We start from the raw sequence: 27,406 nt of genomic DNA, 5'->3' as shown, positions 1-27,406 counted from the left end.
TTGTTAATTTTCTTATTCATTTGTGTTCATTTTATTTATCTTTTTTTTTTTTTGGTCAATTTTATTATTTTTCTTTAATTTTGTTCAGTTTGTTGCTTATTTTGTTCGTGATAATGATTTTGTTCATTTATTATTAATTTTTGTTCATCTTGTTGCTTTTTTTTTTTTTTTTTTTTTTTTTTTTACTAATTTTGGTTAATTTTCGTGTTTATTTTTTCATGTTACTTTGGATTTTGACAAGTTTTATTCATTCATTGTTTATTTCATTGATACTGAACATAAACCCAGTGTGTCCATCCACTGTCATTGATCCAACTCCATGGGTTCATTAGTTTTTCTTCAGTTTTGTTCAGTTTCTGGCTCATTTTGTTCACATTTCTTATTATTTTTGTAGTTTATTATTCATTTTTGTTCATTTTATTGATCACTTCGGCTGTTTTTCAAGGTTCAAGGTCCAAATTTATTTTCATTTGTATGTTTATACATGAAACTAAATTTGTACTCAGGACCAGCAGTGTACAACGTCCTAAAAGAAATCTATAATAATTAGTCCTGTATAAAAAATAAACAGTAAAAAATAAACAGTAAAAAAAATAAACTTTAAAAAAATAAAAAAAAATAAAAAAAAACCCCACTAAATAAATACTACACTGCCAGATTAAATGGATTAAAGTGAACAGTTTACTTTTGTTTTTTAATATGTGCATTATTGTTATGAAAAGGACAGAGTTTACTTTTGTTTTTGATATGCGCACTATTACTGCTACGAAAAGGACAGAGTTTATTGTTGTTTTTTAATATGTGCACTATTACTGCTATTTAAAGGACAGAGTTTATTTTTGTTTTTGATATGTAGACTTATTACTGCTATGAAAAGGACAGTTTATTTTTTTTAATATGTGCACTATTACTGCTATGAAAAGGACAGAGTTTATTTTTGTTTTTTTATATGTACACTATTACTGCTGTGATAAGGACAGAGTTTTTTTGTTTTTGTTTTTGATATGTGCACTATTACTGCTAAGAAAAGGACAGTTTTTTTTTTTTTTTATATGTGCACTATTACTGCTATGAAAAGGACAGAGTTTAGTTTCGTTTTCTAATATGTACACTATTACTTCTATGAAAAGGAGAGCGTTTATTTTTGTTTTTGATATGTGCACTATTACCGCTATGAACAGTGCAGAGTTTTTTATTTTTATTTTTTTTAATATGTGCACTATTACTGCTATGAAAAGGATAGAGTTTAGTTTTGTTTTCTAATATGTACACTATTACTACTATGAAAAGGACAGAGTTTATTTTTGTTTTTGATATGTAGACTATTACTGCTATGAAAAGGACAGAGTTTTTTTTTTATATGTGCACTATTACTGCTATGAAAAGGCCAAAACTAAGATTACTACAACTTAACGCAGCATGTTTTCTCAAATTCGAAGTTGAATTCTTATCGGCTGAAATGTCGACTTGTTTGGACAGACACATACGACAGTGCATGAAAGATACAGCTAACGTTAGCTAGCTAGCTGTGTATGTTTTTAACATGTTTCCTCCAACGTGCCATCCAAACTCAAATAGACTGGAACCAAAAGCAGCTCTAGTTAACTAACACTGAGTAATAATGTTAGCATGTGTCATCAGTATCCTACAGTATTAGCTCTGCTGTTGAAGTGTCTGCCTTTCTACTATCTACACTCAGTAATATGTACAGTTCCACCACTAGAACATATGGAACAGCACCAGGACAGTAACAGTAGGACATAGAACATAGTGTAGCTGGTACAAAGGCAGACACTACAACAACAGAGCTAATATTGAAGGTACTGATGACAGACACTGGAACAGAGTGGATCATAGTAGTTAACCCAGTCTACCACCTAGCTAACATTTGGTGGAGCTAATATGCTCTGGACACAAACAGAGCCTGTTCTATCTGTAATATCAGGTCCATCAGATCCAGGCTCTGTCTGGAACCAGCTGAAGCCATGGATGGAACTGTTGTTGGAACTGTGTGACCACTGTACGTGTAAAGCAGGGTTAAAAAAAACAACAACAACAACAGAACGACAACGTTCAGATCAAATTCGATATTCGCCGGTTTACCGTCCAGTGTGCTGTCCGGCACTTCCGCCGTCTGTCATGGCGCTCGTTTGCGGTGCGAACAGAGCGTGACATAACGTGCAGAGGGTCAATACACCCAGCTGACAGTGGAATCAGCTGCTTGTGTTGTTTACACAGGGGTCAAAGGTCAGAGCAGATGAACCCGATAAAGGAGTCACTGTCACTGTGAACTGATGGGTCTGAAAACACCAACAGACGAACAGTCAGCCAACAGATGTCATACATTTATACACAGTAAACATGTTTAGGACAAATACAACCACAGCCTCTGTTCAGGTCCAGGATTTACTGATTTAGAAATGGAATATGGAGCAATTAGCATCTAAATTATGTAGCTGCAGTGGTGGGATGGAAGTACCGTTACTAAAGTACTGTGTTTAAGTACAGTAAGTTATTATTATTAGTAGTAGTAGTAGTAGTTGTATTGTATCTACGTATCCTAATGTACCCCATACACCACATCCTGTACATATATGTACATATGTACTCAACTCATGCACATATACAGTAGGTAATATTTTAACAACTATTGTGTTAATTTTTAACAGTAGTTCTCCCATAAACACCTGGTGGCTTTTATTTGAAATGTGTAGCATGATTTTCAAATACTGAACTTCCTCGTTAAAAACCTTCACATGTTCACTGAGTATTATGGTTAAAGGAAAACTGTAACCCTTACAGGCCCAAATGTCAGCCTTTAACCCTCAAAGACCCAAATGTCCTCCTTTAACCCTTAAAGACCCAAACTTCCTCCTTTAACCTAAACCATCTACTGATCTAAACTGTGTAATTCCTGTTGATCCATTAATCCTATCAGTTCATGTCAATAATTGGTGTCAAATACAGTTCTTTATCTTTTCATGGTCATCAGATATGACCATATTTGGACGTTCAGAGGCTCCGTAGTTACTGTGGAAACACCATCATCTTCTCCAACACTGATTCCCCAGTAAAACCGATGGAGTTGGATCAATGACAGTGGATGGACACACTGGGGTTATACATGTTAAATGAAATGAACAAAAATTAATAATAATTAAAAAAAAACAAACCCTTACAGAATAAGAAATAATTGGGAAAAAAAGAAGCAAATAATAGACCAAAATGAAGTAAAAAGAATAAAATAAGCAACAAAAGTCACAAAAACAGCCAATGTACAGAATAAAAGGAACAAAAATTTGTAATAAAAAGACAAAATAATAAGCAACATGAACAAAATAAGCTAAGGAAGTAAAATGAATTAAAAAAAAAATGAACAAAAACAAGGAAGAAAATTTACAAAACAATAAATAATATGGAGAAGAAAATGAAAAACAGCCAAAGTCGTAATAAAAAAAACAAAAGCAATAAAAAATGAACAATATATGTACATATAGAAATATACACACACACACACACACACATATATGTGTATATATATATATATATATATATATATATATATATATATATATATATATATATACATACATATATACATATATACACACACATTGTATAAAAGTGTGTATGTGTGTGCGTGTGTGTGTGTGTTTTAGCTGATGACTTCTGGTAAATTTTATGGAACAGAAGGGATAATTTGAACAGATCAAATATGGGACAAACCCTTAAAAAGGTTTATACCCTCTGATATGATCAAACTGTAATAGTTAATAATGCTAATAACTAGCCAACAGTTAGCTAGGTATAGTCAGTTAACTTTGAATACACTCTAATAATGTTATATCCTCTGGCACTAAATATATCAGACTGTACGTATGCAGATGTACAGACTCCCTATGTAAATGTATTTATAATTAAATCTGTCTGATCCAGTCTAAATGTGTTGAGGGTAAACAGGTTATTATTATTATTATTATTATTATTATTATTATTATTATTATTATTATTATTATTAAGTGAAAATTATTTTGGAGCCACTGAGAGCTGGGGTGGGGTCCCCCAGCCCTGGACTGAGTGAAGAAACCGGGCCCAGTATCAGTACCGGTGTAGGACTGGTCTGTTGCCATGGTAGTTCCTTGTAGTAGACACTCATGCTGGATCTGGTAACCCCTAGTCTGGGGTGGGGTGAGGGGGTGCACCACACTCAATAGTATTTGGAATGTGATTAAAGTACTAGTTATGGCCAAAATCCTACAAATTTGGACCCATAGTTTGAGTTTAATATTGTTTTTTTTGGGTCAATTCAATAATGATCATTTTGAGCTGGAAAAAGCTGATCAATCAGCAAATTTTATCTTCAAAAATGTTTTGTACTTAAAATGCATTGTGCCATGTTTTAAATGAACAATCTATATTTTTAATTAATTATCTTTGATTTTATTAGAAACCACTTAATGGTTGAAATAAAAAGTACCCAGATAAATAAATTCATCTGTATCACCAAATATTTAACTGAAAGAAGTCAGTTTTGGTGCCAATTTCTGTAATATTAATGTCCTTTTGGGCGACACGGTGGTGCAGTGGTTAGCACTCGTGCCTCACAGCAAGAAGGTCCTGGGTTCGATTCCAACACCAGTCGACAGGGGGTGGGACCTTTCTGTGTGGAGTTTGCATGTTCTCCCCGTGTCTGCGTGGGTTCTCTCCGGGTACTCCGGCTTCCTCCCACCATCCAAAGACATGTACTAATAGGTTAATTGGTTAATCTAAATTGCCCATAGGTGTGAATGTGAGAGTGATTGTTTGTCTCTATATGTTCAGCCCTGCGATGAACTGGCGACTTGTCCAGGGTGTACCCCGCCTTCACCCCTATGTAGCTGGGATAGGCTCCAAGCGACCCCCGTGACCCTAGTGAGGATAAAGCGGGTTCAGAAAATGAATGAATGAATGAATGAATGAATGTCCTTTTGACATCACTAAATGTACAATCATCAGTTCCCATACATCTACATTTGTACATGACTGTTATTTATTTATTTATTTATTTTTTTAATCACTGCAAACCATTATTTTAAAAGGAGTAGATGAGGATTTCCATTCACTGAGTTTATTTCAGCTTCCAAAATGTCAAATTATCCAAAAATTACAAAGACAATTCTATTGCTTCTTTCCTGTGTTATTAAACATGTTGTATTCATTCAGTATAACTAACACCACAAAACATGGGTGGGTGTGAATATTTAAAATATGTAGAAAGTTCTGAATATTTAAAATATGTAGAAAGTTCTGAGCAAGAGTGAAATCCTGTGGAAACATAAAGGAGTTATGTGTAGATAAATGAGAAAATGAAAGAGTGACTCTGAGCTGAAAAGAAAAGAATAGAATAGAATAGAATAGAATAGAATAGAATAGAATAGAATAGAATAGAATAGAATAGAATAGAATAGAACAGTTTTTATTGTTACTGCAGACTCGATTGTGCACATAAATAGTATAAAAACAAATGTACAGATGTCTCAGTGTTGGACGTACCCTCCAGTCAGCTGATTCTTTTATTGACCTCCTTTAATCTCTAAAGTGTTATTTGAAGTGTTGGACCTCTCCTCAGCTATTGTGTTTTTTTTTTTTTTTTTTTTTTTTATGTTTACAGAACATGAAGTTTAACGCTTGTGTTAAAAATGAGTGTCACCAAAAGACACCCCATGTTACACGTTACATGATAAGTGCGCCCTGCCATGGCTGTAGACAGTGTTTATGTACGTGTGTCACATGGTCTGTGGTGTGTGGATGTCCGCTCTCATGCTCTGTGGTGGTGTGTGTCTTTTTTTTTTTGGTGGTGTGTCTTTTTTTTTTTGGTGGTGTGTCTTTTTTTTTTTTGGTGGTGTGTGTCTTTTTTTTTGGTGGTGTGTATCTTTTTTTTTTTGGTGGTGTGTGTCACAGTGGCTGGCAGGCAGTCAGATGAAGTCAGCGCCGCTAAGCTAACTAAGCTAACTAGGCCAATGCCATGCAGCTCAGTTGTGTATCACCACTATGGATCCCTGTCAACCAGGCTTCTCATCACGTATCTGACAAACAGTGAAGGAGAGGGTGTGTCCAGGGTAATATGGGGGCATTAAATCTCATTAGCGACATGACGGAATGTAGATAAGAAGATGAAGGACATTTACAGCCTCGAAGAACACACACAGCTGAGGGTCCACACTGTGTACTCGATTACATTTCACTGTTGTGAACATCCAGTATTGAACAACAGTAATTGGGTTAATAATGAAATGAGTGAATATCTTAACTCTTCATTTGTTTCTTAAATTTAAAATTAATAATAATAATTTAAATGACCATCCCAGTTTCTCAGATTTTTGCCTTTAATATCCCACAGGTTAAAACGTTTTCGGACAATTAGCAAAACAATTGCTGATATGTTTTCTGTATTGATTAATCAAGTGAAGTTTTCACCTCTGAGATTCAGGACACTAAAAATAAAAACAAACAGATACAAGCACAGTTTTTAGATCCTGTATATATCCTGTATATTACCTGTATATATCCTATATATTGCCTGTTTTTGTCCCATATGTTACCTGTATATATCCTATATGTTACCTGTATATATCCTATATATTACCTGTATATATCCTATAATACTTGCATATATCGTATATATTACCTGAATTTATCCCATTTATTACATGTATAGATCCTATATTACCTGTATAGATCCCATATATTACCTGTATATATATACATATATAATCCTATATTGCCCATATATATCCTATATTACCTGTATATATCCTATATATTACCTGTATATATCGTATATTACCTATATATCCTGTATATTACCCGTACATATCCTATATTTCCAGTATATATCCTATATTACCTGAATATATCCTATATATTATATGTATAGATCCTATATTGTATAGATCCTATATATTACCTGTATACATACATCCTATATTGCCTTTATAAATATATCCTATATTACCAATATATATCCTATATTACCTGTATATATCCTATATTGACTGTGTATATCCTATATTACCTGTATATAGTTTATTTTACCTGTATATATCCCATATTACCTGTATATATCCTGTAATACCTGTATATATCCTATATTACCTGTATATATCCTATATTACCTGTAAATATTTTTATTTGTTACATATATTTCTCATCTGCATGTATAGTTAGCTTTTGTATATTTCAGTAGTTTATGCAGTACTTTATATGTATATTTAATATTTTCTTGTAGCTTTTGTTCATTGTTAACATTTTTCAGTGTTTTGTGTGGTATCTTTTATTCAGTCGTTTTTTGTACTAATTGTTTTGCTAAACACATTTTCATTGTACCTGTGACAATAAAGATCTATTCTATTCTATTCTATTCTATTCTATATAATACATAAATCAGTTTAGATAATCATTTTAACTTCAGCTTAATTCCAATTGTCTGTTGAAAACCAGTGAAAACGCATCCATATTAACCACCCTGCCTATAATGTTTTAAAATGGCTCGTCCCACTTCATCCTCTTCATCACTCCTTTACACTTGATTACCTGTAACAAAAACAGGCTGTCCTTCAGTCCACCAGACTCCATCTATTTATGTTGAATGAATGAATTCAAACGTCGACAGATGGGCGCTAGCTCTAAAAATAAGAGCGCCGTAAACATAGAAATCACCCATAGACTTGACATACAGACAATCTAGAAGCCAAATATACAGATTGAAACGGCATTTTTTCAGTCATTTTTATAAGAAAGTTCTGCTTATTTCAATAGCCGAGTTTTTAAATCCAAGTGTCACACTCGGGAGCTGTCTGAAATTAAGGAATATTTGTTTTCCCGATCTACATTTCTCCGCTCTATGGTCAACCAGTCGTGCCTGGACAGTGTCGTGAACGCGCATGTCAGGTTCGCTCGCTGCGGAGGATCCTGCTACCTTCGGCTCTCACGATTAATCACGGGGATGGTGTTGACAGCGACAGGCGACGGACGGCCGTTGGAGCGGGTCTGAATAGATGACAGGGGTCGGCTGATATTCCCAGCACACAGGTCCGACAGCCATCCTCCGAACCGGTCCTGTTTTTGGGCGGAAGGCCGAGAACAGCGTCCAACATTACCGATGGAATTCCCAGTCCTGACTAGATGGAGAAACCGAAAGGGTGGACTGCTTCTAAATAATTAAAACCATTTGGCTGCTAAAATAATATCAGGAAAATGCATCTGCACCAGGTGCTGACGGGAGCTGTAAACCCTGGAGACTGCTGCTATTCGGTGGGAAGCGTCAATGACATCCCTTTCACGGTGAGTTGTATATTTTATTTCATCTTACTCAGGATAACACCCGCTGTAAAGCTAGCTAGCCTCTGACTAAGCTAGCTCGGTACTCGGCTAAAGCTAGCCCTACATTGGCTGTACACTGAATGGCTAAGGAGCTAAAGTGCTTGTTAGCCGGGTAATATGCTAGCCAAACTGCCGCACCGAGGGCTTCAGCTGGACAGTGGGTCTAGACTACATACTGGGTGGGGGGTATCCTTACCATAACCCCTCCTTATGTTTACGTGACAGCTAAGCTAACAGCCGCTAGTTGTTGATAGATGCTTAATGCTAACATCTGTCATTCTTTTCGTTACGGTATCGTTGTGTTATTCTCAGACAGTAAATGCTAGCCTCTCAAATGACCTTTAGCTGCATCTGGTATCGGTACAATGAGAGGAAGGGAATCCCTTTGCGCAGCCATAACATGATGCAGAGAGGCTCGGCTGTGTAGAACCGGACCAAGTGCACGGAACAGGTGCGTGTGTCTGTAAAGAGAGAGAGAGGGGGGGGGACTGAACTGCGCACACATCCACAGTGGAAAAGGCTCGGCTTTTTTTTGGTTGCAGAACTAGCTTTAGCTCGCTACCATTTGGCGTTAAATCCTCCTCACGGATCATTAGCTCGCTGTCATCCCCGCATCAGCTGCGCCAGCTATGACGTAGAGAGCCATATATGGAGACATGAGCTAGAGGCTGGTGGCAAGGGTTGTGATGGAGCACAGAACATAGAATGGAAATACATGCCATCTGTTTCTGATTTTATGAACTGGATTCATCTGGGTGTAACATGTAGACCTTTTACTGCTTTGCATGGGCATCAGTAAATCTCTTTGCTTTGTAATAAATGCTGACTGTATCTTAGAACAGAATAGACTTTATTTGTCATTTGCACAGATACATATTAGTATAGGTACATTCAGATTCTTGTGCATTTCCCTGAGTCAGAAAAGGAGTTAGAAAAAAGTAAAGATATGATAAAAAAGACAGATACAAAACATAAACACAGCTAAAACATATACAAAACAGTTATTGCACATACAAGCTCAAATACACATTTGTAAAATAGAGTATTATAAAAAAGATTAATAATAATAATAATAATAATAATAATAATAATAATAATAATAATAATGAGAGTATTGAGAGGAAACAACAAGTTATTGCACATTTGAATTAAAAGTACTGGGAGGTAGAGCAGGTTATTGCACATTCAGTTAAAACTTACTGGGATGAATATATGAATCTGTAGGACGGCTGTCTGTAAATCAGAGAATAATTCAATTCTTTGTCATTTTTAAAAAAAAAAACCATAAAGACCCAAACAGCTACCAACAACCAAAACCATGTACTGATCCACAGGTGTCAAACATGCGGCCCAGGGGCCAATTCCAGCCCGCCAAACGGTCCAGTCTGGCCTGTAGGATGGATGTGAACTACAAAAATTACACAGAGGATATTAACAATCAACGATGTGAAAATCATTTTAATTCAGATTGCACATACAGACCAATTAGATATCAAGTAGGTCAGAACCAGTAAAAGGCTCCACTTTTTTTTGGTTGCAGAACTACCTTTACCTCGCTACCATTTGGTGTTAAATTCTCCTCACGGATCATTAGCTCGCTGTCATCCTTGCATCAGCTGCGCCAGCTATGACGTAGAGAGCCATATATGGAGACATGAGCTAGAGGCTGATGGCAAGGGCTGTGATGGAGCACAGAACATAGAATGGAAATATGGTACCGTCTGTTTCTGATTTTATGAACTGGATTCATCTGTGTGTAACATGTAGACCCTTTACTGCTTTGCATGGGCATCAGTAAATCTCTTTGCTTTGTAATAAATGCTGCCTCATGCACTGTATCTTAGAACAGAATAGACTTTATTTGCCATTTGCACAGATACATAGCAGTATAGGTACATTCAAATTCTTGTGCGTTTCCCTGAGTCAGAAAAGGAGTTAGGAAAAGGTAAAGATATGACAAAAAAGACAGATGCAAAACATAAACACAGCTAAAACATATACACAACAGTTATTGCACATACAAGCTCAAATACACATTTGTAAAATAGAGTATTATAAAAAAGATTAATAACAACAATAATAAAAATAATAATAATAATAATAATAATAATAATAATAATAATAATAATAATAATAATAACAATAATAATAATAATGAGAGTATTGAGAGGTAACAACAAGTTATTGCACATTTGAATTAAAAGTACTGGGAGGTAGAGCAGGTTATTGCACATTCAATTAAAACCTACTGGGATGAATATATGAATCTGCAGGACGGTTGTCTGTAAATCAGAAAATAATTCAATTCTTTGTCATTTTTTTTAACCCATAAAGACCCAAACAGCTACCAACGACCAAAACCATCTACTGATCCACAGGTGTCAAACATGCGGCCCAGGGGCCAAATCCGGCCCGCCAAACGGTCCAGTCTGGCCCGTAGGATGGATGTGAACTACAAAAATTACACAGAGGATATTAACAATCGAGGATGTGAAAATCATTTTAATTCAGATTGCACATACAGACCAATTAGATATCAAGTAGGTCAGAACCAGTTAAAGGCTCCACTTTTTTTTGGTTGCAGAACTACCTTTAGCTCGCTACCATTTGGTGTTAAATCCTCCTCACGGATCATTAGCTCGCTGTCATCCCCGCATCAGCTGCACCAGCTATGACGTAGAGAGCCATATATGGAGACATGAGCTAGAGGCTGATGGCAAGGGCTGTGATGGAGCACAGAACATAGAATGGAAATATGGTACCGTCTGTTTCTGATTTTATGAACTGGATTCATCTGTGTGTAACATGTAGACCCTTTACTGCTTTGCATGGGCATCAGTAAATCTCTTTGCTTTGTAATAAATGCTGCCTCATGCACTGTATCTTAGAACAGAATAGACTTTGTCATTTGCACAGATACATAGCTGTATAGGTACATTCAAATTCTTGTGCGTTTCCCTGAGTCAGACAAGGAGTTAGAAAAAGGTAAAGATATGACAAAAAAGACGGATACAAAACATAAACACAGCTCAAACATATAAAAAACAGTTATTGCACACACAAGCTCAAATACACATTTGTAAAATAGTGTATTATAAAAAAGATTATTATTAATAATAATAATAATAATAATAATAATAATAATAATAATAATTGTAATAATGACAGTACTGAGAGTTAATAACAAGTTATTGCACATTTGAATTAAAAGTACTGGGAGGTAGAGCAGGTTATTGCACATTCAGTTAAAACTTACGGGGATGAATGTATGAATCTGTAGGATGGCTGTCTGTAAATCAGAAAATAATTCAATTCTTTGTCATTTTTTTTTAATCCATTAAGACCCAAACAGCCACCAACGATCAAAACCATCTACTGATCCACAGGTGTCAAACATGCGGCCCAGGGGCCAAATCCGGCCCACCAACCGGTCCAGTCTGGCCTGTAGGATGGATTTGTGAACTACAAAAATTACACAGAGGATATTAACAATCGAGGATGTGGAAATCATTTTAATTCAGATTGCACATAATTCAGATTGCACATACAGACCAATTAGATATCAAGTAGGTCAGAACCAGTTAAAGGCTCCGCTTTTTTTTTGGTTGCAGAACTAGCGTTAGCTCGCTACCATTTGGTGTTAAATCCTCCTCACGGATCATTAGCTCGCTGTCATCCTTGCATCAGCTGCACCAGCTATGACGTAGAGCGCCATATATGGAGACATGAGCTAGAGGCTGATGGCAAGGATTGTGATGGAGCACAGAACATAGAATGGAAATACGGTGCCATCTGTTTCTAATTTTATGAACTGGATTCATCTGTGTGTAACATGTAGACCCTTTACTGCTTTGCACGGGCATCAGTAAATCACTTTGCTTTGTAATAAATGCTGCCTCATGCACTGTATCTTTTTGATTGATTGATTGATGTATTTATTTCGAATATGGATGTCAAAACAGAAGAAAATAAACAAAACACTTAAACATAAGACATATAATACATATTTGAAAAGGAGTGAGGAGAGGTACAACTTATAAACTCCCACCCCTTCTCCTTATATAATTAATAACAATAATAACCTTCCTAGTCTAAGAATATCTATAGTATATACCATAATATGACTGATACTTAATATTAAATAATTTGGTTTCTGGCTTTATATTATTATGAACAAATATAATATGATTTACATAAACACATAATACAATACAGATTCATACATCTTATATGAATCTGTAGGACGGCTGTCTGTAAATCAGAGAATAATTCAATTCTTTGTCATTTTTTTTTAACCCATAAAGACCCAAACAGCCACCGATGACCAAAACCAACTACTGATCCACAAGTGTCAGACATATGGCCCAGGGGCCAAATTTGGCTTGCCAAAGGGTCCAATCTGGCCCCGTAGGATTGATTTGTGAAATACAAAAAATTACACTGAAGATATTAACAGTCGAGGATGTCAAAATCATTTTAATTCAGATTCCACATACAGACCAATTAGATCTCAAGTGGGTCAGAACCAGTAAAATATTATCATATTAAACCTAGAAATAATGAAAACAGCAAATTTTCTTTTTGTTTAAGTGTAAAAAAGTAAAATTACGTGAAAATGTTTACGTTAAAAACTGGTATTTTACAAAAAATATGAAAAACCTAAAATGTCTTAAGATAAGTCAATGCAATTACACCAATATTCTGCCTGTTATTAAATGTTTTGTGTATTTGTAATTGTAATGTAAGTTATAATTCACATGTGTAAATGGTAAACTGATAATCTGAGGCATAATATTGTTAAAATTGCTGATGTTTTTCTTAAGACGTTTCCAGTTGTTAATGTTATTCCAATTTTTGTTGATGTAAACATTATCATAATTTAATTTTACTTTTTTCGCTGTTATTATTTTACTGGTCCGGCCCAGTGGAGATCATATCGAACTGAAATTGGCCCCTGAACTAAAATGTGTTTGACACCCCTGTACTGATCTAAAATGTTTAATAACTTCTGAACCTCTAATCCTATCAATCCATGTCAATAATTAGTGTAAAATACAGTTCTTCATCTTTTCATGGTCATCAGATATGACCATATTTGGACATTCAGAGGGTCTGTAGTTACCATGGAAACACCGTCATCTTCTACAACATTAATTCCCTGGTAAAACCCATGGAGTTGGATGAATGACAGCGGATGGACGCACTGGGTTTATGATTATATATGAAATAGTAATTAAAATGAGCAAAAAAGAATAATAATAAGAGCAAAAAATGACTGGAATTCAGTAAAAAAGAATAAAACCAGTGAGAAAATGAACAATAACAGCCAAAGTATGTCTTGTCCTTTCGTACTAGTACCTACAGCACCATATTGACTCGGTACAGTTGCTTCTACTGTCTGCACCATGAGCATGGAATAAATCACAAAATACTGAATTCTTTAAATGCCTTTTAAATATATTTTAGACACTGTGAAAGAAGCATGTTGGATGTATATGTAAATCAGAGTGGTATGAGTTTGAAATGTCACTGATATGATCCATTTGCCTCTTTTTTTCTTTATTTACTTCCATTTTTCTCTTAATTTGCTATTTTGCCAATGTTGTAAGTATTTTGTGCGTCTTCTATCTGAAATTGTTGCTGCCATTTGGACAAGGGCTCCCTGATAGAAGAAGTCTGTATCTGTGTAGAAATGTAGAAACACTGGCAACGTTTCTCAAACAAGATATAATTAATAAATACGTAATTTGCTGAATTATTTTGAGAAGAATGAATATTGTTTGTATACCAACATGGAATATTTTCAAAGTGCTTTCAGATTCAGATTCAGATTTATTAATTGTCACTCAATAAAAACATCCCAGATGCTGTTACAGAATCAAATAGCAAACTGCACAGCACGAAATAAAAACACAGAAAAAAATCCTAAAAACACCAACTAAAACAACCCATATATATGATAAAATATTAAAAACTGCACTGAAATAAATAAATAAATAAGTTAGTAAAGGTAAAAAAAAAAAAAAAAAAAAAAATCGCACGATGGAGGGCTCACTACTGTACCTATTATTGCACGATTCTGTATTGCACTTTCCCTTTGTTATTAGTCCAAAAGGAGCATTTAACGAGTAGAATGCAGAGGTAATTTAATGAGTTACATATTTTAATTATTAGGCTTTTCCTTACAGGGTTGAATTTTTATAATTATTTGCAGAACTTGAAGAGCGTTGGTCACAACCTAAACCAGATGAATGTTAAAGCATCTTTGATTATTTATTATTGGAAACGATGTTCTTGTTGGAGGACCCCAGTTCTGAGGGGAAATTCTGATCTGAATGTGAATCAATTTTTAATATAAGCACAATAAGTGTTGTCTGCTTACTTTCACAAATAGGCTATAGCAAGGATAAAAGAAGAGACCCCCCCCCCCACCCCCCCAAAAAAAAAACCTTCCTATGAATAATTATAGATCATCCAACTTTGAAAACTGACAGTAAGCCACAGGGACTGTACAGGTTCAGATATTTTTATTTTCTTTGTGTAGATTGTTTGATGATTTTTCAGACCGTTAAAGTGACAGAGTATGACATAGAATTGAACTATATAGATCAGCCTGTGGTCCTACTCATCATGGGTGCATCCAGATCTTGAATCAGATTGAGTAGGGCTGTAAGAAAATATCGGTCCTGCAATATACCGCAATATTTCATTTCACAATACTGTATTGATTTTAAAAAGTACTGTATTGATGTTTTTAGGTATTTATTCAAATGCAGATATTGTGCAGGTTCATTTTTGTGTTTTGTTTTTCTTTATTGTTTATATTTTATTTATTATTATTTAACACTGTTTTATTAAATAATGATTATTTGAAGCATCCTAAAAGCACGTTTTACTGTCTGAGAGGCAGACGGTAGTTCCTTTGTTGGGACTGAACTAAAGTAATGTTCTGATGTTAGTCCTGAACTAATAGAATATGAACATTTGAACAGGATCTTAAACTGTAATGTCTGTAAAACAGAATTTCAGTTTGAACACAGGAACATTTTGTGATATAACATTAGATCCTGTTGTGATCATATAAAAATGTGTTTAGTATTTGTGCATGTTTCTGCTGTAATTCAATTCTTCCAGGAAATAATATTTTAAAAAAAGAAACGAAACCAATAAAAAATGGCCTTTTTAACAGTATCATGATACATCATGATATATCGTATCGTGATCCTAGTATTGTGATTTGTATCGTATCGCCAGATTCTTGCCAATACACAGCCCTAACTGTGTGTGTGAAACACACTGACCTTTTGGTCCCATAAATATAAATTTGTTTGTCTGTGTGGTGTGTGTTCCACTTCCCAGCTTTAAGGCTCACATTAACAGGAGCACGGCGCCGGGTCAATATCCCATTTAGTAGAACTGTCTGACACCGAATCAGCAATCATTTTCCAACAAGCAAAAAATTGTACTTAAATCACATGGAAATATTTTTTTTGCTTTTTTACAACTTGGATAAGGCCAAAAAAGCTAAGTTGCTTTAATGTTAAAGTATAATTTCACATAAGACAGAACACACATTTTACTCCATAAACATAAATCAATACTCTCTTATAAACAGCTTTTTTTTTTTTTTTTTCAGATTTTATGAGCTCAAATATATACACGTTTAAAACATATGCATCACCTTTTCTGAGGTCAACAGACCTCAACATTGACAAGTATTAACTAAAGAAAAGAACAGTTCATTTGTTGGATATAGAAGCTGAAAAACCAAAGGCATAAATCATTAGCAGTTTTAGTGAACTGCTCATCTTTGGGATTTTAGTATGATTTACATTTTCACTGTTAAGATCAGTGTCTATATAGCAAAAAGTGTCAACAGAGACATTTAAAACTGACACATTTTCTCACTTACTTTCATATTACAGTTATCCTTAATGTCACCTTACAATCTATTTGATTACAGTTTATAAAACAGAACAGATCATGGATCTAAAGGTGTGTCTGATGAATCCAGTATTTCAAACTGGAAACTCAGAAAGCAGGATCTGCAAAATGTATCTGAGCTCACCTGGACAGGACAGACTAGGACAGACCTGGATAGACCTGGACAGTATAGACCTGGACAGACCTGGCCAGACCTGGATAGACCTGGGCAGGACAGACCTGGACAGTACAGACCTGGCCAGACCTGGACAGGACAGACCTGGACAAGAAGACCTGGATAGACCTGGGCAGGACAGGCCTGGACAGACCTAGACAGGACAGACCTGGATAGACCTGGACAGTACAGACCTGGCCAGACCTGGACAGGACAGACCTGGACAGACCTGGACAAGACAGACCTGGATAGACCTGGGCAGGACAGACCTGGACAGACCTAGACAGGACAGACCTGGATAGACCTAGACAGACCTGGACAGACCTGGACAGGACAGACCAGTACAGACCAGTCTAGACCAGTACGGACCAGTACTGGCCACAAGAATTCAAAATGAACTGGCCTGTTTGGGCCACTGCCGATACAAAATGTTGACAACAAGAACCTTGGGGTCGACCTCTTGATAATTTTTGTCTTTTTTGAAGTGTCCACTGGTTGATGTGATGGCTCAAACTCAAACAGGGTTATTCTGGCTCTGATGGAACCCACTGCCTCAGCTCCATCTGGTCTCACTTCTCTGTGCCGTGGGCACTGTCCCTCCCATAGCACCATCTGATTGGTTACACAGCACATGCCAATCAACAGTGGAAGCTTTGTGTGCACCGTGTGTGTGTGTGTGTGTGTGTATGTGTGTGTGTGCGTGTGTGTGTGTGTGTGTGTGTGTGAGAAAACAGGGCAGACACACAGAGGACATAGAAGCCGCTCTGAGTCAGTTGTACAGACTTAGGTGATGGTAAGTTCAGCAGATTTGGCCAAAGTTGGAATAAACATCACAACCCATGACATGGACTGAAAGTTCCAATATATGAACAGAATAAGAGAAAATACTGTGAAGGGAACGCTTAGCCACTAGGGGTGCTAGAAAATATCGGTTCTGCAATATATCTCAATAAATAAATAATATATATATATTATAATGATATATATAATATATCAATATATTTCATTTCACAATATTGTATCGATATTAAAAAGTACTGTATGGATATTTTTAGGTATTTGTTCAAATGGAGATATTGTGGAGGTTCATTTTTGTTTTTGTTTTCCTTTATTTTTTGTATCTTATTTATTATAATTTAACACTGTTTTATTAAATAATGGTTATTTCAATCATCCTAAAAGCACTTTTTACTGTCTGAGAGGCAGATGGTAGTTCCTTTGTTGGGACTGAACTAAAATACTGTTCTGATGTTAGTTCTGAACTAATAGAATATGAACATTTGAACAGGATCTCAAACTGTAATGTCTGTAAAACAAAATCTCAGTTTGAACACAGGAACATTTTGTGATATAACATTAGATCCTGTTGGGATCAAATAAAGATGTATTTAGTATTTGTGCAGATTTCTGGTGTAATTCAACTCTTCCAGAAAATAATCATTTTTAAACAGGAAACAAACAAAAAATTGCCTTTTTAACAGTATCATGATATAGCGTGATATATCGTATCGTGATCCTTGTATTGTGATTTGTATCGTATCGCCATGTTCTTGCCAGTACACAGCCCTACTAGCCACTAGCTTTGACCAGCTTAGCTTCAAGTACCACCCCCCCACCCGTCTGTCTGTATGAGTATGAGACTGCTGGGTAATCATAACCATAGGGAAATAGTCTGTGATAGTTGTAAGGTGTGTGTGCGTGTGTGTGTGTGTGTGTGTGTGTGTGTGTGCTTATTGGAGGCTCATACATTCATCCTTTCTCCTCTTTGCTGTCTCACTCCAACTAGACGTTCACTGGATTATATATTACATGCACAGTGCTCGTTTATGGACATTTCTAAACATGCCATAAGTCAGTATCAGTCATTATCAGCTCACTAAACCCAGTTTTGAGTGACAGGGCCCCTGCTATCACATGCAGTTTAAATGTAAGACTGAACAGAATCCAGCTAGGGTCTTTCCAAATGCTGTAATAAATGAAGCGTGACTGAAAAGCACCTTATTATCATAACAGAATGAACAAAATGAACAAACACCCCCAACAACCAGTGAAGCCTTTACTACTGACGTAGACGACAGACTGGTTAAATGAACTGGAGAATGAAGAACTGAAATACTTGCATAATAACAGAACTAACCAATGTGGTCAAATATGAGCAATGCTTTCAAGGTTTTGCACAGTTACATTGTTTTCTGTTGATCTATTGAATCTGTTATATGATGTGATACAATATATCACCACCACCAGAGTGTGAATGTGAGAGCGAATGAATAATGGGTCAATAATGTGAAGCGCTTTGGGTGTCTAGAAAAGCGCTATATAAATCCAATCCATTATTGTTATTATTATTATATGGATTATATCATTCGTATTACTGTTTTTCAATTGTGCATATTGTCGCTGTTGGGCAAAAACCTCGCAAGTCCATTTTTAAAAATTTTTTAAAATTTTTTTGTCATAAAATGATTGTATTGGTCAGACTTCATGTTGGCCTGATGGTTTTAGAAAGATTTAACCCAGAGGGCACCAACACAGTGCCTGCGGGTATCTATCTATCTATCTATCTATCTATCTATCTATCTATCTATCTATCTATCTATCTATCTATCTATCTATCTATCTATCTATCTATCTATCTATCTATCTATCTATCTATCTATCTATCTATCTATCTATCTATCTATCTATCTATCATCTAATATACCTAAAATATACCTAAAAATATCGATACAGTATTGTGAAATGAAATAATTACATAATTTTGTGTAAAAAGAAAGAATTTATGAATATTTACGTTGTAAAATCCATTTTATAGAATGAAAACGGTAAAGTCACCATATAAACTGTGAAGTTTCTTTGAAGTAAAACAGTACCTGGGTTTAAAAGACATCAATCATAACAGTCAGTTACCTACTGTAGTGGGATACAGTATCTTATCACAGCTTTTAAAAAAGTGTAAAAACAGGATATTACAATCCAGGATGACATTAGTTTTAATGATTGCTGCTATGAGAACTTCAGCAGTAAAGTTTGCACTAAAGCCAGTGCACACACATTAAACTAATAGGTGACTGAAAACGGCTCTAAAATGCTTGTGTAATAAAACACTGAGTGAACATAGACATTTACACCAGTGTGGGTCCATGATGTCACTGCAGGTCCAGCTGATACACACAGAGGACAGGAGCTCAGTAACATGGAGAGCTCACATACCAACAGGAGATCAACTGTAGGACTATAAAACAACTGACAACTCAATGAGTGGAAATGCAGCTTTTCTGCTTTGGACTGACAGTCTAAATGAGTGGATGGTTCTCTTCACTGAACCTGCTTTATCTGTCCTCCATCACAGGCTCTGTGCTGTAGCAGGTTAGCATCCTTTTCACCACCACCGCACACCAGCATTCATGACAGCCAACAGTAATGGAATGGACACTAGGGGTGTGTATTGGCGAGAATCTGGCGATACGATACAAATCACAATGCTAGGATCACGATACAATATATCACGATATATCATGATTAGCGATCTAACGATTACCAGTAAAATGATAAACGGCGGTAAAATTGCAGACAGTTAGTATTACCCTTTAAATTCTAATTATCATGATAACTGTGTTTGATTACCGCACTTTAACGGAGAAAACACCTATATAAAGATCTGCTTTTATGTCAAATATTTGAGTATAGTTTTAATTTATTACAATTTTAATTTTCTATACCTAATATTTGGAACTAATATTCACTTTTAAAGTCTTTGAAAAGGTTCGTTAAGCATCTGTGTGTTATTTATGCAATAAATTATATACAATTTTCAAATCCCATTTTATGTATTTTTTGTGTTTTTTTTGTCCTTTTATGTTGATGTAGTAGGTTAAAGTGAAAAAAAATTATAGACAGATGAGATAAATGAAGTTGTGCTGAAAAAAAAAGATCCCAGACATGGGTATAGTAAACATTTGTTTATATAGTATATAAAGGCAAAATAAAAAGTACTGAAAAATGGACAAAATTGGCTCTGACCACTAAGGGTTAATATTTGAATGTTTCTGCAACAGAAGGTACATTATACCAGTTATTTTATTTATTTATTTGTTTTTTGTTTTGTTTTTTTCAAAATACAACTTGGTTAAATTATTTCAGTGTGTGTATAAGTAGTATTTGAACATTTTGAGCACAATTTCAACAATACCGCGATAATAATGATAACCATTATAATTTTGGTCACAATAACCGTGATGTGAAATTTTCATATTGTCACATCCCTAATCACGATACTGTTAAAAAGGCAATTTTTTGTTTGTTTCTTTTTTTTTTTTTTTTAAGATTATTTCCTGGAAGATTTGAATTACACCAGAAATATGCACAAATACTAAACACATTTTTATTTGATCAGAACAGGATCTAATGATATATCACAACATTTTTCTAATTCCCCAAGTTTCCAAAGGTACTACCATCTGCCTCTCAGACAGTAAAAAGTGCTTTTTGGATGGTTCAGATAACCATTATTTAATAAAATAGTTTATGTTTATGTTTACGCATTTGGCAGACGCTTTTTTCCAAAGAACCCAACAGAAATAGTGTTAAATAATAAACAAGAAAGAAAACCAAAAAGAATGAAATGAACCTCCACAATATCTGCATTTGAATAAATACCAAAAAATATTGATACAATACTTTTTAATTTCAATACAGTATTGTGAAATGAAATATCACGATATATTGCAGAACCGATATTTTCTAACAGCCCTAATGAACACCCTGTACTGGATGTGTCCATGGACTTCCAGCTGCAGCTCTGTGCTTCAGTGCCCTGTGTCGGACCTGATAGGAGCTCTTCTGATCTATCCAGACACTAGAAAAACATGCTTCTAATCACACTACTGGTTACACTGACAGCGTTATTCTGAGGCCACCACAAAATAACTAGTAACAACATTATCTGTGTTTGTCCAAAGGAGGTGACAGAGCAGTGCCCTGTACGGTCAGATTATTCATGTTTGTGATCATACACCAGTAAAAATGGAATTGTTCCATATTGTTACGTCACTGGTGGCATGTATTTATAAGTGATGTAATGAGGGATTTCCAGACAGATGTCTTAACAAGCTAAGTTTTGAAAATAACCTAGGTTAGTTAGCTTTAGCCGACGTGCACGTGTCCACCCTGTAACTAACCTTAAATGTTAGTGTAACATACATTGTAGTTAAAATAACACAATTTGAAATTCGTACCTTTTGTCTGGTTTTGATTAGGGCTGTAAGACAATATCAGTTCTGCAATATATCACGGTATTTCATTTTACAATACTGTATTGACATAAAAAAGTATTGTATTTATATTTTTAGGTATTTATTAACATGCAGATATGGTGAAGGTTCATTTTTGGTTTTTTTGTTTTTCTTTTTTGTTCATATTTTATTTATTATTATTTAACACTCTTTTATTAAATAATGTTAGTTCCTTTGTTGGGATAGAACTAAAATACTGTTCTGATGTTAGATCTGAACTAATAGAATATGAGCATTTGAACAGGATCTTAAACTGTAATGTCTGTAAAACAGAATTTCAGTTTGAACGCAGGAACATTTTGTGATATAACATTAGATCCTGTTGGGATCAAATAAAAATGTGTTTAGTATTTGTGCAGATTTCTGCTGTAATTCAATTGTTCAAGGAAATAATCATTTAAAAAAAGAAACAAACAAAAATGGCCTTTTTAACAGTATACATATATATATATATATATATATATATATATATATATATATATATATATATATATATGTCTGTGTGGGTGTGGGTGTATATGTATATATATATATATATATATAGATGTGTATATATGTATATATGTATATATATATACTGTTAAAAAGGCCATTTATTTGTTTGTTTCTTTTTCATGATGATATATGATATATATCATATATCATGATACATTGTGTTGTGATCCTAGTATTGTGATTTGTATCGTATTGCTAGATTCTTGCCACAGCCCTATCTACAAATACACAAAACATTGAAAATCAGGCAGAATATTGTTAAAATTGAACTTACTTCTCTTAAGACATCTCAGGTTGTACATATTTGTTCAGATTATTCTTATTTTTTTGTGAAATTATACTTTGTTTTAGTGTTAATACATGAAAATATTTATATTTACTAAGAGAAAAAATTTGGAGTTGTGAGTATTTATAGATTATTATGATAGTATTTGACTGGTCCCGCCCATTTGAGATTAAATTGTTCTGAATGTGGAGCCTGAACAAAAGAACTGTTTATATCTCAGTGTAATTTTTGTATTTCACAACTTCATCTCAGGGGCCGGACTGGACCCTTTGGCGGGACAGATTTGGCCCCCAGGCCACATGTTTGACACCTGTGGTCTGGAACCAGAAGGCCTTCAGTGGGAAAAGTGCGTAGTGTGTACACTGACAGAGCAGGAGGTATGGGCACAAGCACTGACGCCTTTGTTACCAGAGTGAAACAAACACCCATTTGTTATTGTTTCACACTGTTTTTTTGCATCATGACGCTCTTGTTGCCAGGATTTTATTGGCTAGACCTAGCTCCTGTGTAGGACGATGTTGTGCACACGGTAAAAGAACTCTGAAAGGACGCATATTTGCATCCTTGCATCATGCGAGGAACAAGGGGGCGGAGCAATAAAGCCTCATTGTTCCACATGGAGGTGTGTTGGTTGTTGCATGGAAAGGTGCAGTCCCATATGTACACACTGTGGGAGGAAGGAAGGGTTTTACTGATGCCACGACTGGGGCTGTAAGAAAATATCAGCTCTGCAATATATCGTGATATTTCATTTCACAAAACTGTATCGATATTAAAAAGTACTGCATCAATATTTTTAGGTATTTATTCAAATGCAGATAGGGTGTAAGTTCATTTATGTTGTTTGTTTTTCTTTATTGTTTATATTTTATTTATTATTATTTAACACTTTTATTAAATAATGGTTATTTGAAGCATCCTGAAAACTGTTTTTACTGTCTGAGAGGCAGATGGTAGTTCCTTTGTTGGTATTACATAAAAATAATGTTCTGATGTTAGTTCTGAACTAATAGAATATGAACATTTGAACAGGATCTTAAGCTGTAATGTCTGTAAAACAGAATTAAAGGTTTAACACCGGAAAATTATTGTGATATAGCATTAGATCCTGTTGCGATCAAATAAAAATGTGTTTAGTATTTGTGCAGATTTCTGGTGTAATTCAGTTCTTCAAGGAAATAATCATTTAAAAAAAAAAAAAAGCCTTTTTTAACAGTATCATGATATATCGTGATATATTATGTCATGTTCCTAGTTTTGTGTTTTGTATCGTATCGCCAGATTCTTGCCGATACACAGCCCTATTCTGTAGAAGCCTTTATTGGATTATTAACAGAGTTCAACACTGACTGGAAACAAGAAGAAAACAACTGGAACTGTGGGAACTATTGGGGTTTGGGATCGTTTACAAGCAGCAGGAAGTTATGTGTTATCAGTATTGGTTGTAAAAAACCTATCTGGTGCATCCCTGTATTAAATCCATAAGCCCCTCAGACAGAACACAGATGTGGACCCAGACTGAAGCCTGGACCTGGTTTCCTTCATCTGGGTCTGTGTAGACACTGGGGTCAAAGTGCAGCTGCAGGTTTTTTACTGTTCTAGGGTTAAAGTCTGGGACTCACATCAGGCTGTTAGCACTCACATCTGATCAGTTCATGTTGTTAAATATAGGAAGCTCGGGTTTTTTGTGGCCTTTGTTTTAGTGAGGTTATTTTTTTTTTTTTGTAACCACAGAGCTGACTCAAAGCCTACACGCTTATCAAACAGAAAAATGTTGCACATCCTGGCAGCTGTGCTGGTAAAACACCCTGGTATGATTGCATTAGGTATGGGAATGAAGGCAGAAGTGAGCGCTCACTCTTCCTCTTATCTACTTTCATGAGAACATCACATGATTGCATTCACTGCATGTTTTGACACGAGTATCCTGAGTGTCTGTCTACCTTTGCAGGTCAGATACTATTTAAATAAGTTGGTTTCAGCGCTTATAACATTAAAAACACATGTTAATGACCACATTATCCAAAAGCAGATACTCGTCATGCACCTAATTTAAAAAACCTTTAGCTAGACGGCACTTATCTGCTTCACAAACGCCCTGTACTCTGTATGCTGCAGTGTCATTGTTTTTATTTATTTATTATTATTTTTTATTTGTATTTATTTATTTATTTATTTTTATTTTAAAAATTGCTTATATTATTTTTTTAATTTAAAAAAAAATACGTTTTTTTGTTTTCAATTTTTAAAAATTTTAAATTCTTTTATTCTTTATTTTAAAAATCTAAATTTTTTAAATTTAATTTGATTTTTTATAAATTTAATTTCACATTTTTTAAAACATTTTTTATTTTAAATTTTTATTTATTTATTTGTTTGTTTGTTTATTTTAATTTATTTATTTTAATTTATTTTAATTTTATTTTAATTCTTTTTTTTTTTTTTTTTTTGTCCGTGTTAGTGTCAGTGTTAATGTGTGACTCAGAGGTAATATTGTCCAACCGCAGGGACATTCATGGTGTAAAAGAGGCTGAAGTGATTGACAAGGAGGAAGGCGGACTCACTACGTCAGCAGATTTAAAAGGAGCAACACACTGGAGCAGAGTTTCACATACATTTGGAAAGAAATACCAGTGGATTTTAGAGGCAAACCATTAAAGAATCGCCCAAACATCACAGCTACATTAAAAAAAAAAAAAAAAAGAATAAATTTGATAGGGATGCACAGTACGTGTTTTGTACAACTGATACCGGTAACTTCCTGCTTCTCATAACCGATACTAAACAACAATAGTTCTCATTCTTCAAATTCTTTTATTCTTATTTCCAGTCAGCGTTAAACTCCGTTAATAATTCAATAAAGGCTCAGCGTTTCCGCTAGGGCTGTAAGAAAATATCGGTTTTGCAATATATCGCAATATTTCATTTCACAATGCTGTATGGATATTAAAAAGTACTGCATGGATATTTTTAGGTATTTATTCAAATGCAGATTTGCATCCCTACTGTTAATTAACTGCCAATGAACTCTATATAGCAGAAGCAGCAGTATTAAAGCAGGACCATGTTCAGTGTTGGTTCTGTGACACTGAAGCAGCGCTGCCATCAGGTGTTTTTTTTTTTTTTTTAGTTTTGATGTCGTGTTGTCAACATTAACAGCTGATTTCATCCCCTTTAAACTGTCCTCAGTGAATTTTTGGTGGTGCAGCTTTAGTCTGTGTGTGGCCTCTCATGTCGCCCCAAACGATCAGGCTCATTGTGTTGTGTGTGTGTGTGTGTGTGTGTGTGTCAAGGTTATAATAATAATAGTTTTGGATTTTTCATTATAGTTTAGTTTTATTTAGTTTTACTTTTTTTTCTTTAATTCAGATAGTTTTAATTAGTTTTTAGAGCAGGTTTGCTAATTTTATTTAGTTTTCTTTATTTTCTAAATGCTTAGTTTTAGTTTAGTTTTAGTTTTAGTTTCTTTTAGGGATGTAACGATTACCAGTATAACGATAAACCGCGGCAAAATTGCCAACGGTTAGCATTAGTGTTTAAATTCTAATTATCGTGATAACAGTGTTTGATTAACACACTTTTCCGGAGAAAACGCCTATGTAAAGATCTGCTTTTATAGCAAATATTTGAGTATAGTTTTAATTTATTACAATTTTAATTGTATATACCTAATATTTGGAACCAATATTCACTTTTAAAGTCTTTGAAAAGGTTCGTTAAGCATCAGTGTGTTATTTATGCAATAAATTACATACATTTTTCAAATCGGATTTTATTTTTTTTGTGTGTTTTCTGGCTTTTTATGTTTTTATAGTAGGTTAAAGTGAAAAAAATAATGGACAGATGATATCGATGAAGCTGTGCTGAAAAAACAGATCCCAAACATGGGTATAGTAAACATTGTTTATATAGTATATAAAGGCAAAATCAAAAGTACTGAAAAACGGCCAAAATAGACTCAGACCACTGAGGGTTAATATTTGAATGTTTCTTCCAAGAGAAAGTACATTGTACCAATTACTTTATTTTATTTTATTTATTTATTTTTTTTTTTTTTGCAAAATACAACTTGGTTAAATTATTTCAGTGTGTGTATAAGTACTTTTTGAACATTTTGAGCACAGTTTCAACAATACCACGATAATAACGATAACCGTGATAATTTTGGTCACAATAACCGTGATATAAAATTTTCATATCATCACATCCCTAGTTTCTTTATCTCTTTTCTCTTCTTTTCTGTCGTATTTAAATAAATCCCAGACAGGACTCTGCTGCTTTCTCCCAACTTTAGTCTCCATGTTTCCAGGTAGAGTGGGACCAGAAGACGACTGGAAACCACAAGTGACCACAAGTGACGGAGCATCAAGTGTCGTATGGTGCCAGCAGATAAAATTGATTGAGAGAAATAAATTGATTTCGTATGAATGCGACGTACACAAAGACAAAAACGAAGGGAATTTTATCCATAATTTTGATCTGTTTTAGTTAGTTTTGTGAGCACACAATACAGTTTCAGTTAGTTATGTTTTTTTCTTTTAATTATAGTTTTTATTTATTTCAGTTAACGAAAATGTTTTTACAATTCTAGTTTTTGTTAACGATAATAACCTTGGTGTGTGTGTGTGTGGTGAAGGTGTTTTTAATTTCAGCTCTATCTCCCCTCCTTCTTTGGTCTTCTCTCGCTCATATATCCATCAGCCCAGTGCTGTTGCCGTCGTAGTCGCTCTGTCGTCTCTTGGTGTTGTAACGGCTGTATCGTCGTCATGGCGCCGTGTGCTCCCTCGTTCCCAGGCTCTCCTCCTGTTCTCCTGAATAATGAACGACGGCCTTCTGACTGTACTCTGGGCCTGCTCGTCAGCCTGATGCAGC

The 27,406-nt window shown here is 34.8% G+C and overlaps 1 protein-coding gene across 1 annotated transcript in view; it reads left to right on the top strand.

The window, feature by feature from the left end:
- Positions 1-7,931: 7,931 nt before the first annotated feature.
- dmxl2 (Dmx-like 2) overlaps positions 7,932-27,406 on the top strand; it is a 103,091-nt gene continuing 83,616 nt past the window's right edge. The window contains 1 exon segment of the mRNA XM_030130945.1: positions 7,932-8,322. Within this exon segment, the coding sequence (XP_029986805.1) occupies positions 8,236-8,322 (87 nt within the window). The 5' untranslated portion in view covers positions 7,932-8,235.

Source organism: Sphaeramia orbicularis, chromosome 3 (genome assembly GCF_902148855.1).
Source record: "Sphaeramia orbicularis chromosome 3, fSphaOr1.1, whole genome shotgun sequence".
In the NCBI taxonomy this organism is placed as follows: Eukaryota; Metazoa; Chordata; class Actinopteri; order Kurtiformes; family Apogonidae; genus Sphaeramia; species Sphaeramia orbicularis.
The sequence above is the reverse complement of the archived record's forward strand: the minus strand, read 5'-3'. Positions and strand labels throughout refer to the sequence as shown.